Source organism: Xyrauchen texanus, chromosome 28 (assembly GCF_025860055.1).
Source record: "Xyrauchen texanus isolate HMW12.3.18 chromosome 28, RBS_HiC_50CHRs, whole genome shotgun sequence".
NCBI lineage: Eukaryota > Metazoa > Chordata > Actinopteri > Cypriniformes > Catostomidae > Xyrauchen > Xyrauchen texanus.
The window spans coordinates 4,207,305-4,226,605 of NC_068303.1; the positions used below are offsets into that span (position 1 = coordinate 4,207,305).

Here is a 19,301-nt window from a genome sequence, read left to right on the forward strand (position 1 = left end):
TTTGATGTTTATGTTGATGTTATGTAATGATTGTTTATTTTGGGGTGGAATGGTTTTGTGTGTCTTTAATGGACATCAGACGGGTGTTCTGCTGTCTGTCAAGAAAGTTTAATCTGTGTTTTCACATCTTCTATCAGTTTTCTAGTATTTGTCTCTCTCAGTTTCTGTAATCTGATAGCACTGCAGTTATCATTACCGCTGATGACTTTTAGGCCAGAAACAAACTCCACGCAAGTACGCGGACATGGATACTTATTGTGAATTCTTGTTAAAGTGGCTGTAACAAACCTCAGTACTGTAGGGGGCGATAGAGTTACCTTCACACAAACAGTATATGTGTGACGCTCCTGTTCTACCCGCTCCGTACGGGACTCGAACCGACGTCTCCGGCATGGGAGGCGGGTGCTCTAACAAGGAGGCTAAAGGCTACAGCCTCTAGCGTCAGTCGCTAGTGCACCTCTTGAGATCAGGAGAGTGAGGTTAACACTGTGCAGCTATCTACCAGCTGGCTCCCGTTACACTCACCCCACTAAACCTCACTCCCATCCGGGTCACGGCACCATTGTGACCGGCCCTGCTCACCCCGCTCTGAACGGGACTCGAACCGGCGTGGGAGGCGGGTGCGCTAACAAGGAGGCTAAAGGCTACAGCCTTTAGCGTCAGTCGCTAGTGCACCTCTTCAGATCAGGAGAGTGAGGTTTACACAGCACAGCTATCTACCAGCTGGCTCCCGTTACATATGTATGGCAAGCCGCATTGACTTTTGACAATTATGTGGAGGGTATGAATTATACGTAGATATCAACAATTCATTTCTTACCAGCTCAAATGTTAATTCTTGATAGCAGGGTTGAAAATACTACTGGTAAAAGTGATTATTTTTATATCAGTAATTAAATTTGAACTAGTAAAATCTTTCATTCTTGATATGATAAATGACGTTATTAACTGTTTCCACCTGGTATTGAGACGCGTGATCCGATCACATGTGATCAGCCCTAAATACAGGTCTAAACGGGGTCTAACAATTTTTTTTCACTAGTAGTAATTCTATCCCTAATATCAACAATTAGCATTTTAACTAGTGAAAAATGCATTTTAGATATCTATAATTCATACCCTGCACATACATGTCAAAAGAGTTTGCAATGTAGCCTCTTGCATTGAGTTCAGACACATTTCGGAAGGTATAAAAGCTTGCGTTGAATGTTTTTAGGCCTTCAAAATAATTATATAAATCTTTTAAATGTTTTATTTGAAATTTACAGCACAATTTTCATATACAGATGCATGCACACAAGAAGCACGAGAGATTTTAAAGAGTTTTAGAGATGTGAAAAAGAGCTTCGTTTGTGATGTACATGTTAATAAGAGTGGTCTAAACAAGAGCACACTGGTAATTAGTTGAAAGTAATTAAAAGTTTAGTAACCTCAGCCCATGCTGATGGAGTGTGTGTGTGTGTGTGTGTGTGTGTGTGTGTAAGGTGAGTCAGAGCTGCTGAAATGAGAAGGTTTTTGTAACCTTATATCACAGTTTTAAAAAGCGTTTTATCAGCATTTCAGGAATGTTTCTGGAATGTTTATTTAACAGATTGCCCTCTATAGATGCATTTGTACTTGAATAATATTTAACAACGATAGTGTGTGTTTCATTTGTATTGTAATTTCATTATTTGTACCATTTAATCATGATGGATAAGCTACAGAAAATAATAAATCAATAGTGCGCACTAGAATTAAGTGTCATTGTCGGTTAAATCAATCCTTCACAGTATATTCTGCATTATGCCTTTAAGTAACATTAAAGGTGCACTCAGTAACTTTTGTCTTTGTGTCATCTTGGACCTACAGTGACACCTAGTGGCGTGGATGCAGCATCATTTCAAATGAATAGTTTTCAGTTTCAGATGCAACTGTAGAAATTCACTTTACACAGTCAGCTATGATTGCTTTAATCTAAGAATGAAAGTGTCCAATAACTGGATGGTTACTGAGATTAAGCGAGTAGTATTCGGCTGGTCATATGTTTCTAACTAGAGGTCTGCACTGGCCTTAAAATGAATCACAACCCATTCCCCATACCTGTGGCCCGACCCTACCCAGCCCGAACAATACCATCAGATTTTAAGCTTGAATCCGACCTGAAATTGCTTACTATCTAATTTTTTCTCCATGCATGTACTGTTGAAATAGGCTGTATTTTATGTAAACATACACAGTTTTAACAAGGCACAGCAGCCCCTCAGTACATTAGAGCAGAAGGGGGAAAAAAGCATTAATTTACCGTTTATTTGCTGAAACTTCACTTGGTGCAGAACAATCTGGAATAATATGAAACACTGCAACAGTCCCCTCGATGCAGCCTGAACTTGTTTGAATCTTTGCGACACCTTGCGCTAAAAACAATCTAGACGCAGCGCAAGGAATGAAACAGAGCTCAGGTCTCTCAACATGCTTTTATGACAATTTGAAGTTCTTTTTAACTTCACATGGGGTTTAAAATGTGCCGGTCCTGTGACAGACGCTGAAAAATATGTAAATGTCAAAGACATTCGTACAGCATGTGTTTACATAGGAAAACAATGGGAACACAACAGATGCATGCAAAAACACGTTCGGTGTGAACGGCCCCTAACTCGTCCGTTCATGCTTGTCTGTGAGTGAGAGCGCGTGCGAGAAACAAGTTCAGTAAGCCCTTTTTATTTTTTCATTTATATAAACCTGATCCGAAAGTCCTTCTTGATAAACTGACCCAAACTCAACCCAAAACCCGTCGGGTTCTTGGGTTCCATTGGGCCCGGATTGGGTTGCAGACCTCTATCTGTAACATGGCTGTCCCTATGTGCGGACCCTCTCCATCTAGAATAAAATAGCTTTTTTTTTTAATGAGGAACACCTTTAAGTTTCAAAGAATGTTATGCTACATTGTTGCCATATGACCTAGTCAATTGAGTCCCGTCCTGTTATAATGAACAAAATTATGATTGTATTTAGGGGCGGGTAAAAACATCAATTTCCCGATGCATCTTCATTTGAACGATATCGATACTTAAATGCCAAGATCAATCAAGATACGATATCATATTCATTAATTAAATACATTGATTTGTACATTTTCAAAAAAGCTAAAATGTGACCAAAATGCTAAAAAAACTAATACAATGTTATTAGTGAATTCATATTTTCATATTGTATCTAGTTAGAAGGTCCCCTGTATGTATGTCATATGTAAGCAACAGATTACAAAAATAAAAAAAATATACCCATATGAATCAATATTGAATCGGACCAAATTCAGAATCGAATCAAGATCTTGTGACTCGGGAAATCGGTATCAATAATAAGCCCGTTATTTTGCATTTTCTACTCAATTTTGCGTAAAATTGTAATAGTCGAATAATGAGTTAAAATAGAAGGCTGGAAATCACAGCTGTATTTTTCGTCTTTTACAAAGTCATGGAACGTACTAATTGGAAATGGAAACACAAATTATATTTCCAATACCGGAAATGTGCAAACATGGGCGCCAGACAATGGGCCGTGTAAAACCCTGGACCATCCTATAGAGACACACTCTGTCATTTTGACCTACACCGAAAATGCTGAACACATGCACAGCCTCATACAAAAGCACAACACACATGTTCTTACCCTGACCACTATAATGGCCTTGCCCTGTTTGAGCCCCACAGCTACAGCAGATGCTGTTGTGTCTTTAGGGGTTTTATCTTTGGTTATGATTTCAAGCAGCTGCATCTTATCCACCGGAGAGAAATAATGCATCCCAATCACCTGCAAAACATATACATCTTATACAGCAGGTATACCAACATAAATACCTTAGCAATGAATAGCAACACAATTAAACCTCTAACACACCTTCTAAGGTCACATGCTGACTCCTGCGATGTCTTTGATTGGCAGAGCGGATGTGTTGGTGGCAAAGATACAGTGAGGAGGAATAACCTACAGATTGGTAACATTTCATGCATTTTCTAAAGATAAAACTCAGTAAGTCTGTTTTTTTTATTTTATCACATGACCTACACAGAAAGAGTTCACCCAAAAATACAAACGTTAACTCACTCTCATGTTGTTCCGATCCCTTGTTATTTTCTCTCCTCTGTAGAACACAAAAGTAGAGGTGAGGCTCAATGTTTAAGCAGCTTATTTCCATACATTAAGCTAGATGATGACAAAACCTTTATTTTGGGGTGAACTATTCCTTTAAGTGGTTAAGTAGGTAACTGTAACAGAACAAGAAGATCATGAAAAGGTTTCCTATTTCTGTAGGAGCACCAAGAAATCAGGAAACATCTATAAATACAACATTCATTGAAGAGTTTAACAAGAAGTAATAACAATGCCATTTAATACAGGAGGATAGAAATGGACAAAGATATCAGGAGGGATGTTGCACTCACAAACATACACACACATCTTAACTTACAGCTTCCACCTCCTTCACCACTTTATGCTTGATTGACAGGTCTTCAAACACAGCTTCAATAACCATGTCCACAGTCTCAAAGCCACGAGACTCCACGAGAGTCTATTTTCACGGGTGTCTACAAACAGAAAGTGTACAGCACTGACACCTAGTGGCTCTCAACTGTAATTGTCTCTTTCTCCACTCATGCACTGGAGTTTAGCGCCCTCTGCTGTTTCATACTATGACTTGCAGTTAATGTCAGACTGAGCATCTATCTATCTATCTATCTATCTATCTATCTATCTATCTATCTATCTATCTATCTATCTATCTATCTATCTATCTATCTATCTATCTATCTATCTATCTATGTGTGATTGTGTATTTATGTGTGTGCAGTGTGCTATACTAACCCTTTGCACACCTGTTGTTGACCTCTGGCAACTGTGCTGTGTTCTTTAGGATAGTGGCCACATCCATGTCTATTGTCACCTGGGCGATACCTGCTCTCATAAGCCCCGCCCCAAGGACAGCCAGCTTCCTGAAAAAATCAAAAGCACCAGTCAACTATTACAGTCACTCAGACTAACCACGTGATGACATCATTCCCATGTGGCCTAGGTCACGTCAGCCAAAGAGGAAAGTCATTTCAGAGGATAGTGTCAGAGAGTGAGACAAAGAGACCCAAGAGCAGAGGAACAGTTCAAAGTATTTATTAACAATAAATATGAACCTCCACTTTGCTGGTGAAGACTGATCCACCAGCTGCAGTTGTGGGGAAGAGTTTGAGGAAAGCGTGCGTGCCATGGCCAAAAGATGGGAAAATGTGTGAATAGTGTGTTCATAGGCAAATGTGTGCATTGTGCAAGTCAGGAGCAGATTCGTTGGAATCCTCCGTTGAAGCGTAGTGAGTTGCAGAGAACAACGCCCGGCAGACTGGAAGGCAATCACTCTCCCGACACAAGGGCAGAGATGAGGAGTCTTCCGTTGAAGACTCATGAGTGCAGAGAACAAGCGTGCAGCAAACTGGAAGGCAACCACATTCCCCACACGTGGCCAGAGACAGCCAACCAAACAGATACACGAGACAGGACCAAATTGGCAGAGAGAGTGACGTAAGTTAAGTCACATCAAACAACAATCTAGCAAAGATACTGAGAACACGAAGGGCTTAAGTAGGGAGTGAATCGGGTGCTGCTAGCATGCTAATTAGTGGCATGATCAGTTTTCAATGTTCCCATGGAAACACTGATCATGTCTCGTCCCAATTTTTCTTTCAAAAAAGCCAAAATCGAAGTTACCGTGAGGCATTTTCCAATGGATGTGAATGGAGACAATTTTGGGGGGTTTAAAGGCAGAAATGTGCATCTTAAAATTTTATAAAAGCACTCATACAACTGTAACCCAGAATTTTCCTTTAGTAGGAGAGTTTACAGGTGTGCAGATGCAGAGCAGGTAATTCAGTGCTCACAGTGTTCATGATACTGACCGGTGATTCAGTCTGATATCCAGCAGCGTTGCTATTTTCAACACTTGTCTGTTTAAAAAAGTAACATTTATAAATGTTGTTATTGAAAAGCAGTCATGCTAGTTTGTGTTATGATTTGATATATTAACACTTCTGTTTTTCCTGAACAAAAACAGTATTATAATATAGATAATTATAATATTATGATATAAATTATACTTATTTATAATTAATAATATCTATTATTATTATATACCATTTCTTTAGATATTTAGTATACGTATATATATATATATATATATATATATATATATATATATATATATATATATATATATATATATATATATATATATATATAAAGAATATTACATAATGATACAGATGAGTTTGCATACAAGATGAGCCATTACAGTAATTTACTATATTTTAATATATGTTTCTTCAAAATACCATAGATACTGTTATTGTTCCTACAGTAAACTATTGCAACTTGGTATTAACCACACACTCTAAAAAAAATTACAAAATAAATAAATGACAGAAAGCTTTTGAAAGTTTCTTTCATTGTTTGAATGAGATCCCATAATAATTTATTACGATTTACAGTAGTTTCAATAATTATGGTTACGATAGTAAATATTTTGTAAGCGACTGAACACTTTTAAATGTTTGCAAACCTGTACACACGTATTGCAGTTAGTAATACATTATTTATAACGTATATATTACTAATAATATTACTATACTAGTATTGATTCACCTATGACCCACTGCCCTGAAATGAACTCACAGAACTGGGTCAAAGTTCATCAGCCTCAAAGCTTAATCATGCAGGTTACCTCACCTCATTCACCTTCACTAATATAGTATAATATAAGTACATATAAATGCATAAAGAACATATGTGTAATAAGATTGTCACCTATGATATTATTCGCAGTTCTGGAGCAGTCGCGCACCAGCAGCACTCTCTTTTTTGTGTTCGTTCAATGTCATACGAACTAGAGGCATTTATACAGTCACCGTAATAATATAAGTTACATTGCCAGACAAAATATATTTACATATATGTCAGTTCCTTTAAAACATTTCGTGTTTTCAATGCTTTTTTGCACCAGCAGAGTCCTGTTCAATGACATCACCGCTAGCGTATGCACGCACGCACAAGCACGAGCACGTTCTTGTCAATTTAGCGCCTTTTAAATCAAGCTAGCTTTTAATGTGCAAACCAGTTTTTTAATTGTTTTTTTTTCTTGAACAGATTTTTTTTTTTTTTAATTAAGTCAGTTGTTGTTTTTTCTTCTTTTATGAAATTCCAAATCACATTAAAACATAATAATAATAATAATAAAATCACACATACAACAGAAACAATTATAGCCTAAAGCAAATTATGGATAATTATTATGCATAATACATGTATTATTCGGCACGTTCTTCTAGGAAATTAAATTCCTCACTTAAATGACCAAAGCTGCCATTTAGTTTTGACATTTACGAACTTACAGTAATTCCAGAATTATTTTTGAAAAACAAAAAACTATGGCTTTAAAATAATGTAGAAATAAAATGTACTTAAAATAAAAAAATAATACGTATGCTACCATGTTCCATTATTATTGCAAATTAATTGCAATTTTTTTTTTTTTACCAGTAAAAAGTGTTAATATTTTTTACGGAATTATTATTATTATTATATAACAAAAATTCTGACAAAGTTCTCAAAGGGACTTATCAAGTCGCATCAAATCAAAAAGTGTTATTATACAAATCATAGATATAAATCTATAAAACCAATAATAATAATCATAATAACAATACATTATTTGTTGACTCTAATTCAAAATAAAAAAAAAGCTTAATATTTAATCAATATGTAATATATGGCAAAATAAATAAATAAATATAGGAAAGTATTATGTTTGGCAAAGCTTTCCGTTTTTTGCTCAGGCAGTGATTCGGGCTACCAGAGTTCAGCGGGGTCCTGCGGCTCGTGCACTGCTGTAGTCCTTAAGCAGTGACGCGACACATGAAACTCTCTTCACATTTACAACAATAACAGGTAAAAATTTACATTTATACTCTTTTATGCAACAACATATATTCTGCGTGTATATAATAAAGCCTGATGATATCTTACACAGTGTTTGACATGCAGAAGAATGAATCGCTGTCCTGTTTGTGCGCTAAAGTTTTATTTGTGCTTCATGTCTGTGTTTTAACTATGATGTTACTGTCATTTGTGGTTATATGAAGTGACTGTAGTGTAGTTTCTGCATTAGTTAATAATGATACCAAGAGTTTAAGCAGCTTATGAGATGTTTAATGTCGCTGTGTGTTTGTCCTTGTAAGCTACAACCGGCTGACAGATTTAGGCGAAGGGTCTCATCTACACAACACACCCCCACACACCGTATCTGTGTCAGAAATACATACATTATCACACATACATACATTTGAACATGAAAGACGAATGAAAAATATGTGAATGTGTTTGCATTAGTCTACAAAAAAATCATAGCAAGTGGCACATTTTTCAAGCAAAGCGTTGGGCAAAAAGAGGTTTGTTTGGTTATTTGATATACAGTATGGCATTATGTTATCTAATGCAATAACATTGACAGATTTTGGTAACTTAAATATCTAAATACCTTTTTTGGGGTACTCTACTTTATATTTAATAGCTCCCTCACACCAGATCAGTGTTAATTATAAATTCATGATATTATGCAATGCTGACATTTCTGTGTGATAACAGTACATTTATTAAGAAAGTAACATATGAATTAGATCTTAAATGTCATGTTTGCATGTACATTGTACACACGAGTTTGGGTCATTGACAAATAAGGTTTTCCGGGGTGATAAAAATTAGGAATCTTTAAAAATGTTGTTTAAAGCACACATGTCAAGTTAGTAGTTTTTGTGTATGATTTGGTTATATAACTTCTTTAAAAACTTTAATATAATTGTATTATCTTCCCTAAGGTCCACTTATAATGTTAGTGAAGTTTGTTTTGCACCAAAACTGTCATAAGTTATTATAATATAATCATTTTCCACCCTGTCTCTGGCCTTCTGTCCGAAACTCTCAGCCTTTTTAAAAATAAAATGTATTGGCTAACATCGTGCAGCCCCTCAAATACAGCCATATTTGAAACTTAATCAGAAGATAATAAATAAGCTCCACAACATTATAAAACTAAATTTCAGGGTTTACACATAATGCTGCTTATCCAAAACATTGCATCTGAATAAATTAAACTGTTTGCATACTGTAAGCACAACAGCGCCATAAACTGTCAAACAGTCATGACATTTGAAATATTCATGATTGAATCTGTTTACTCACGGTTTTTGCGTTAAAATAGTGTTTTTAACTGACCCTTCCTTCAAAAACAGTTCCTCTGCTAAGCTTGAATTTTATTATGTCTGGTTCATAAGCAATCCATCCCACACTGAAACAACTGCACAAACATAGTCCAAAGCAGGTTGAATAGATGCACACACATCACTGGAAATACATCAGAGTGGTCAAAGATGTCCATCTAGTTCATATTTTCATACACCAACAATTAAACAATGCAGATGGGGGCAGAATTTTCATTAAAATGCAAAATATCTGATGATTTTTGAGGGTCTAAAGGCATCCTCTGTTTTGTTTTAGTTTTTTAGTTTTTTTGTCTCATGACAACAGTACACCACCTGATTTTGATTTGTTGGAAAAAGTATTTCAAACATTAATGAATAATATTTTAATTGAAAACAAATTGTTTCATGCTTCTTTTTTTTAAGAAATAAAAATAAAACATTATTTTGCACATTACAGACAGATCTTGTCTTGTTGCATGTAGGCTCCAGAGAAAGTCTTCCTCTAAAGAGACACTAATGACTTGAATTGTTCCAGGAAGATAAAGATGGCGTCTTTATTGATTAATTCTCTGAGAAGTGGTCCGGTGACGTCTTCACGGGCCGTCCAGTTCGGTAAGAGACCTTGGGGTCTCAACAGTGGTATATAACGGACACTTCATATTTTGCAGACCACTGTTCTTTGAAGATATATTCAATATCAAAATGTCATTATCAGCAATTCAAACTTTATAGAAATGACTTAAGGTTTCTCTCCCTCCAGCTTCACGGTCTCTCATCTCATCTGCCCATCTGCAAGCTCAAGGTAAGGTTCATACAACCATAATATAATCATTAGTCTCTCTGTTTTATTCAAGGAGGTCTGTAATACCTGGAGAGGGCTATCCATTAGTGTTCTTATGCATCTCAAAGGGAATCTTCTCAGTGTTGTTCAGTCCAGCTGTGATGTATTTGAGCAGAATGTAAAGTTTGAAACTTGAATCCTCAGGAGCACAAAACGGAGGATTGTTATTACACTTTGTTGATCATTTTCTGTGTCTATTATTATCCAAAAGCAAAGAGCAAGAAGACTCTGGCCAAACCAGGAGTGAAGAATAGTGTGTGTGTGTGTGTGTGTGTGTGTGTGTGTGTGTGTGTGTGCTGTTTTAAAGGGATAGTTCATCCATATTAATAGATGACAGAATGAAACATTTTTTTAGGTGAACTATCCCTTTACTTGCTGTTTCATCTATTCTAGTATCAGATGCTCTTTAGTGGAAAATGAATGACTCAGATATTGTTTATGTTGAATTATTACTATGGATATGTTTACATATGTTCCCGTCTGTGTCCCTTTATCTCATGCTGTTAATACAGAGTTTAAGCACTCATGAAATCATTCTCTTTGTGCATCTTTCCTCTGCTCTGTCTTTCTGTCTTTATCATTAGATATGCTAATCTGATGCCGCACGATCTGGCCAGAGCTGCATTACAGTACGTAATCTCACTAACAAGCCCATATAAACATTCACTCATCACTAAAACACATGCTCAACTGATTGAATAATATGTAATTCAATATGGTGTGTGATTTCCAGGGGTTTGCTGGTCAAAACTGGAATCTGGAAAGACGCTGTTGATTATATCGTCTATACGTACGGTCATTCAGGAAGTGAAGAATAGTAATGTGGCCAGAGAAGTAAGTTTATCCTCTAAACTATTTTTAGTTTTACAAACTCCTGTCAGATCCTGTTTAATGATTGGCATTAGCATTGTTAGTGAAAGTGCTGGCTTGTAAATTGGGTACATGCTTATGAGAATAAAATAGTTTAGAAATTATGTTAAGCTTTTTATACAGTTTTTACGTTTCCCTGTAGTGCTGGATTCTCTGATAAGATTCTTGCTCACACGGTGACCATGGCTTGTATTTCCTCCAACCAAGCAATGACTACAGGTACTGAACAAACACACTTACACACAGTTGGGCGAATGCCATGAAAACCAGGTCACATTTCAGCCCAAAATCATATTCATTTATTTGCGCAAAGAAAATGAAGCTTATTTGAGGACCATTTAGCATTTTTTCCACCATGATAATTAAAGGGAAAATCATGCGATTCTAACATGACATGTGCGGACCCTCTCCATGTAGAATAAAACAGCTTTTATAAGGTTACTGATATGACTGGAGTCTTTATTTTAATGTGAGTGATCATGATTTCCTACATATATTGTAAAATTACAATCCATGTCTTTTTGAGTTAGTCATTTTTTTCCTCATTAAAAACGTTTGAGTGCACTTTTAATTATCAAGAAAATATGAAAAACAAATGTCACAATGCAAAAATCCTTAATGGTCTTAAAACAGACTTTTACACACATTTGACATATTACATACAGTATCATCACCTGTTTTTATTTAATTAAATATTATCCTTTTGCCACAGTGGGGACTTAAGAAAATCACAAATGAGAACAAATAAATGTTCATGTGTCATGTTTTTATTGATTGTTGATTTATTTTCTAGCTGTTTGTTTGATTGCCTCGGGTCAGTGTGATGCTGTGGTCGCCGGTGGCGTTGAGTTTATGTCCGACGTTCCGATTCGCCACAGCCGCAAGAAGAGGAAGTCTATGCTGTCACTTAACAAGGTGAAGACACTCGGCGCTCGACTCTCTCTCCTGGGCTCCATCCGCCTCGCTCATCTCGCACCTGAGGTACTACATTACCCATAATACACCTCACGTATTACCCATAGCGCACCTTGTGTGTGAGGAACACAATCTTGTGTCATCTTTAAAGATGCACTCAGTAAGCTTTTGTTCATGTCGTTTTGGACTTACACTGACCCCTAGTGGCCTGGATGCAGTATCATTCAAAATCAAGTTTTCAGTTACTGATGACAACGCAGAATTTCACTATTCACAGTGAGTCATGATTAATTTAATCCTTGAATGAAAGTGTCCAATAACAGGTCTGTTACTGAGATTATGTTAGTAGTATTCGGCTGGTCATGTGATTCAAATGGTGCGTTCCCATACAGCGCGAAGAAAATTTTCATTGCTTGCGCAAGTTTGACCGCTGGATTATGAATGTGTGTGTAAACTAGCATTGGCGTGAGTAACGCGAACCCGCGAGTATTCCCCCTTCTCTTCCAGAAAAGGACTGGAGGAGGGGCTTCTACGGTTCATAGTAAAGTACAACCGATAGCTGGAATCAAGTAGACGCCGCGCATATTATCAGAACTTACCAGGTAGTCCAACTTCCTCGCCCACTTTCCTCCAAGTGATGTCTTTTTTTGTGCGGTCTCTGTACATGTATGACATTGTGTCATACAATTCTGGGTGCCCATACACCGCTACAACAACATTTTACATCAGTACGTCAGTGACATCCGGACAATCTCAATGCTGATAGGCTTTCACGACAACGTGTCATGCAGATTTTTATACGCAAATTAAGCGATTTCATGTGTTCGAGTCGCACCATTTGCTTCATTCACATCTATTCGCATCTTTGCATTGACTTTGTATGCAATAGCACCACGTGAAACAGTCGCTTCGCGTTGTATGTGAACGCACCATTACATGGCGGCCCCATGTGTGGACCCTCTCCATGTAGAATAAAACAGCTTTTATAAAGTTACTAATATGACTGGAGTCTTCATTTTAATGTGAGTGCTCAGGATTATATACATATGTTTCCAAATTACAATTAATTTCATGAGGAGTAAAACTTTTTTAATGAGGAATAAAATGACTGAGTGCAGCTTTAAGGTACTACATGACAATATGGCTCACATAGCCTGTGATTTTACCATTGTGCAATACGAGATATTAGGCATGCAATTAGCAGCAAGAATAGAAGACATCAATGTACAATAATTACTTTAATAAATACAAATAATCAAAACAAACAATTAATCTGCCAATCTGTCTGTGGATTTAGCTGCCAGCTGTAGCTGAATTCTCCACCGCGGAGACGATGGGTCACTTTGCAGACCGTTTGGCCGCTGCCTTTGGTGTGACGCGTGTAGAGCAGGATGAGTTTGCACTGCGGTCTCAGAGCAAATGCTTTAGGCCCTAATACTAGATTTCGTCAAACTTAACACTGACTTTGTTGTTTTTGTCAAGCATGAAGCTTTTATTTGAGGAGTTATGATGGTTCATGTGTGTCTCAGGGAAAGATATTGTGTCCAAAGATAGCGGGATCCGTCCTTCCTCCATGGAACAGATGGGCAGACTGAAACCCGCCTTCATCAAACCTCACGGCACTGTGACGGCCGCAAACTCTTCCTTCCTGGTCAGTTACACACCAGAATAATAAATATTTGTTCTCTTTTGTTTTCATCAGCCCTTTTATTTTTTAAGGAACTTTTGTCAGATCTTTCAATCACAGATTAACTTTTCTGCATGTGTGTGTGTGTGTGTGTGTGTGTGTGTTTTCTCAGACTGATGGTGCATCTGCAGTCTTGATCATGTCAGAAGAGAAAGCTCTTGCTTTGGGTTACAAGCCCAAAGCGTATCTTAGGTACAGAAGCAAGAATAATTTCTCTAACCCTAACAACAGCTCTGAACTGACAACATCATTTGTATTTAATTTTATAATGTAGCCTTGAATCTTGTTTGTCATAAGGTAAAGGTTTTTGAAAGTTTACTTGAAAGTAAAGTCGTTTACATGAATTACATTTGTTTTTATCTTTAGAGATTTTGTGTATGTGTCTCAAGACCCAAAAGACCAGTTGCTTCTCGGGTGAGTTTCTGCCTATTTTCTTCTTTTTCTCTCTCAGTCGGGATCATGCGGTTTTGTGCTGTGGGTTGTATTATTGTTGTGGTTGTGTTAGTGTTGTAGTGAGAAACAGCATGTCTCACAAGTTTGTGATGGATATTCCTACAGTCTGGAATAAAATGAGGATACTCCAGATTAGGCAAATATTTCTCTTAGAAAGGATTAAGTGTAATTCTCTGAAAGATCCAACATCGCTCCATGCTAGTTTCTTTCATGAGAGACATAGATTGATTGGTTTGACCAAATGCTTATCGGTTATCAATTTCCTAACATTTCAATATTTTAAAAAATATTTAAAATTTTCTACTTAATCAGTTAGCAATTCCCCAATATTCCAATATTTTTCCCCCCCAATATTCACACTTTTAAACTTTTTCACTTATAAATTACTTAATATATTTAAAAAAATTTTTACCAATATTTACACTTCACCAGTTATCAATTCCCCAATATTCCGAATTTTTCTTTTTACCAATATTAATACAAAAATCAGCCACAATGTTAAAACCACCTGCCTAATATTGTGTAGGTCCCCCTCATGCCGCCAAAACAGCACCAACCCGCATTCTATTCTAGAGACTGTTGTGTGAAAATCCCAGGAGATCAGCAGTTACAGAAATACTCAAACCAGCCCGTCTGACACCAACAATCATGCCACGGTCCAAATCACTGAGATCACATTTTTCCCCATTCTGATGGTTGATGTGAACATTAACTGAAGCTCCTGACCCGTATTTGCATGATTTTATGCACTGCTGCCACATGATTGGCTGATTAGATAATCGTATTGATGATTGTTAGTGTCAGTTGGGCTGGTTTGAGTATTTCTGGGATTTTCACACACAACAGTCACTAGAATTTACTCCGAATGGTGCCAAAAACAAAAAACATCCAGTGAGCGTCAGTTCTGTGGATGGAAATGCCTGTTGATGAGAGAGATCAATAGAGAATACATTAGAAACATTTATTTTTCTACTTCATCGATTATCAATTCCCCAATACCAATATTCACAAATACTTCACACTTTTCTACTTAATCGGTTTTTGATTTTTTTACCAATGTTCACACTATGTAGTCATTTATCAATTTCCCAATGTTACACTTTTTTTTTTAACCAATATTCATACTTTTCTAATTTATCGCTTACCAATTCCACAATATTCTGATATTGTTTTTTATTTGTTTTGTTTTACTAATATTCACACTTTTCTACTTCACTGGTTATTAATTCCCCAATATTACAATATTTATTTTTTTAACAATATTCACACTTTACTATGTATCGTTTATCAATTTCCCAATTTTATTATTTTATTTTATTAATTTTTTTACCAATATTCACACTTTACTACTTTATAGATTACCAATTCCCCAATATTACAATATTTTTTACCAATATTCACACTTTTCTACTTCACTGGTTATTAATTCCCCAATATACATTTTTTTTTTACCAATATTCACACTTTTATACTTGATCGGTTATTAATTTCCCAATATTCAAATATTGTTTTAACAATATTCCCACTTTACTACGTAATTGATTATTAATTCCCCGATATTCCGATATATTCTCCAGAAAGAATCATTTAGCATCAAGCTTAACAGTAAGACATGTTCCAAACAAAGATCAAAATACATTTGAGACCATTCAGATCACACATCAAGTTTGCAAAATGGCATGAATAATATTATTTAAAAAACGTATAATGCATAACTGTTGTAGCCTATTGGTTATTTATTTATTTAATTGATTTAATTGTGTGTTAAAGCAGAAATAAGTTTCCGCAAATAAAATAATCAAATATACTTTGTTATTATCATTTGTAATATTAAATTCTTTAATGAGATATTAATATGTAAACAAGCAATTCTTCCTGTTCTTTTCTCTTTCTGTCTCTCTAACACACTCTTTTCTGATTCATTGTTTCTCTCTCAGACCAACTTACGGCACACCAAAGGTCTTGGAGAAGAGCGAAGAGAAGAGTCTAATCATGAACGACATCAATGTATTTGAATTCCATGAAGCTTTTGCTGTGAGCATCACATTTAGTTTTTAACTGCAGTGAATTTGTGTGGTGCAATTATAGTAATTGTTGATAATGTTATATAGACATAGTTCCACTTTTAGAGTGATTGACAACTCTTATAAATGTGCTTTTCCCCATTAGAAACTATAGAAATCAGAGCTACTGTCTAGTTCATTGCTGGGCAGTAGGACAGTTGAGCACTTCAGGGAAAATGCTGGTATTTCATTACTGAACATCACATATTTTCAGGAATATCTCACCGTGTCCTAACCAAGTGCAACACGATAAGCAAAAATGCTGCGACATAGTTGATGTTTAATATACAGTTGACACTGCTCAACACTGCAGAACCAAAAACCAAGCTAACAACAAAATGTCCTGTTGTGACTAGTGTGTGGTTTTGGTCGTAAATCAGACACATTTTATCTCCCAAATCTCTTGAACTGACTGATGAACAGCTGTCCGTGGTATGGTTAGTTTTGTTTTAATACAGATCAAACTGTCATGTCGTTGTATCTATAATTAATAGTGTGCATTTTAATTTTGTGGTTTTGTTTATTTTTTATCCCAGGGTAAGATCATGGCAAACCTGAAGGCAATGGACTCAGACTGGTTCGCTCAAACATACATGGGCAAAAAAGCTAAGGTGTGTGTGTGCATGTTTTCGGACTGGGTGGAGTGTCGCTGTGGTTAACGATCTAGGCTGGTAACAGAAAGGTTGTGGGTTCAAACCCCAGGAGGGCTTGATTCATGAACTATCACCATTGTGCCCTTGAGCAAGACACTTAACCTTAGGATGCTCCAGGGGGACTGAACCTGAAGTCATTAACTTGTAATACAAATGTTCTGCAAGAAAGCACTTCTTCTAAATGAAGAGTAGTTATAATAATAACAATAATAATAGAAGTTTAGAATTTTTGGTTTCTCAGTTTTAAATGCATTTGGTTTCTGAAACACAGGTTGGTGCCCCTCCGATGGAGAAGTTTAACACATGGGGTGGTTCTCTGTCCATTGGGCATCCATTTGGTGCCACAGGCTGTAGACTGGTGACCACCGTAGCCCACTGACTGCAGATGGAAGGGGGCAGTACGGCCTGGTGGCAGCCTGTGCTGCTGGAGGACAGGTGAGCTTGCACATAGACACAGCATCTCTTTTCCAAACTACAAAACACATCTGCACAAATGTGTGCTGCATCTATAGAAACATCCTCTAACTACTCTCTTGCAATTCTGTTTCAGGGTCATGCTATGGTGATTGAAGCTTATCCTCAGTAATATCTCTATAGCTACAAGTATGGTATTCAATAATGCACGCACAAAAAAAATTTGGTCACATGATATTTTTGTATTCAGAATGTAGCACTTAAAACAGGCCAGTTGGAAGTCACCAAGCGTTCAATAACTCCAAACTTACCTGTAAATTATCTCTCAAGTGATATGGTCATGATGTGGCTTATTTAACCAATACTGATATGAGCAGCCATGGTCTGTTTATGGTGTTTAGCTCTTGAGGATTGTATTGTAAGAAAGTCTAAATCAGCTGTAAAGACGAAGGTTACGCACTTAAACACACGAGTGCCTCAAGATTCAAGAAGGTGAAGCTGTGGGTAGTCTGTTGACTCTTTTCCACCTTTTGCTAACAATTTCTACAAATAAACATCTTTTAAAAATGGTCAGATATATTAACTTTTTTCTATATTCTTTACATGGCTATTGATTGTCACATTCATAACTTTTATTTATAAGTCATTAACAGACAGTAGTGCTAAACAGATCAGCACTTCATGTACGTTCAAATATGTAATATATATGTATATATACAGCTCTGGATATAATTAAGAGACCACTGAAAGATTAGCAGTTCCTCTGGATGTATTATTTATAGGATTTTGTTTTATTCTATAAAGCACTGACAATATTTCTCCAAATTCCCAATAAAAATGATTGACATTTACAGCATTTATTTGCAGACAACTGGTCAAAATAACAACAAAGATGCCGTGTTATGCAAGACCACAGACCTCGAATTATGCAAAGAAAACAAGTTCATAGCTTCATTTTTAAACAACACAACACTAATGTTTTAACTTAGGATAAGTTCAGAAATCAATATTTGGTGGAATAACCCTGATTTTCAATCACAGCTGTCATGCATCTTAACGTGCTTTCTACCAGTCTTTCACATTACTGTTGGGTGACCTTATGCAATTTTAGGTGCAAAAATTCAAGCATCTCGACTTTGTTTGATGCTTGTGTCCGTCCATCTTCCTCTTGATCACATTCCAGAGGTTTTCAATGGGGTTCAGGTCAATAGATTGGTCTGGCCATGACAGGGTTTTGATCTGGTGCTCCTCCATCCACATCTTGATTGACCTGGCTGTGTGGTATGGAGCATTGTCCTTCTGGGAAAAACAATCCTCAGAGTTGGGGAACATTGTCAGAGCAGAAGGAAGCATGTTTTCTTCCAGGATAACCTTGTAGATGGCTTGATTCATTCATCCTACACAAAGACAAATCTGCCCGATTCCAGCCTTGCTGAAGCACCCCAGATCATCACCGATACACACACACACTGTACAGCAGGGCTAATGGCACACCTCAAGGAAAATGTACCCCAAATACCACCCTCTGAATTATTGGACAGTTATTAAAAAACATGTTTTCATCACCTTGATTAAAACTGAAAATGATGTAAGTATTGTCTCAAAATAAATGTAGCCATTTTACTCGCACATGTTACCAGACACGATCATATTTTTTTATCAAGAAAATTCATGTTGGATCATAATTTCTTTTTTCCAGTAAGACCTTTGATATTAGGGCAAAAATCATATTCTTGATGATAATTTGTTTTTATTGTTTTCCTGTAAAATATTAGGAGTGGTGGAGGTGTAGTGGGCTAAAGCACATATCTGTTAATCAGAAGGTTGTCGGTTCGAGCGCCACAGCCACCACCATTGGACTCCAGGTTGCTCCGGGGGGATTGTCCCTTTAATAAGTGCACTGTAAGTCGCTTTGGATAAAAGCGTCTGCCAAATGCATAAATGTAAATGTAAAAATATCTTCAAATCCTTAAAACAAGATCAATTAGATTTATCTTGTTTTAGAAACAACACTGTATAAGATATTTAGGATTTCAGAGAATGTATTTTTAACATGTATATTTTGTCTTACTGTACTGACAGAGTTTTTATAGTCAAAACAAGTGAAAAAATCTACCAGTGCTGAAGTAA

At 36.5% G+C, this 19,301-nt stretch overlaps 2 protein-coding genes across 2 annotated transcripts in view; both read left to right on the plus strand.

Moving 5' to 3' along the window:
• The window catches only part of LOC127621932 (protein eva-1 homolog A-like), a 187,298-nt gene that overhangs the window by 144,837 nt on the left and 23,160 nt on the right, over window positions 1–19,301 (plus strand). The window lies entirely within an intron of this gene.
• Window positions 7,880–18,274, plus strand: LOC127621934 (trifunctional enzyme subunit beta, mitochondrial-like). The gene is made up of 15 exons (XM_052095752.1): window positions 7,880–7,965; window positions 9,758–9,887; window positions 10,036–10,077; window positions 10,701–10,745; window positions 10,850–10,950; window positions 11,129–11,205; window positions 11,780–11,967; window positions 13,199–13,271; window positions 13,431–13,552; window positions 13,701–13,780; window positions 13,955–14,002; window positions 15,979–16,075; window positions 16,641–16,715; window positions 17,029–17,192; window positions 17,308–18,274. Exons 5-14 carry the CDS (start codon window positions 10,937–10,939, stop codon window positions 17,134–17,136), a joined length of 882 nt encoding a protein of 293 aa, XP_051951712.1. The 5' UTR covers window positions 7,880–7,965; window positions 9,758–9,887; window positions 10,036–10,077; window positions 10,701–10,745; window positions 10,850–10,936; the 3' UTR covers window positions 17,137–17,192; window positions 17,308–18,274.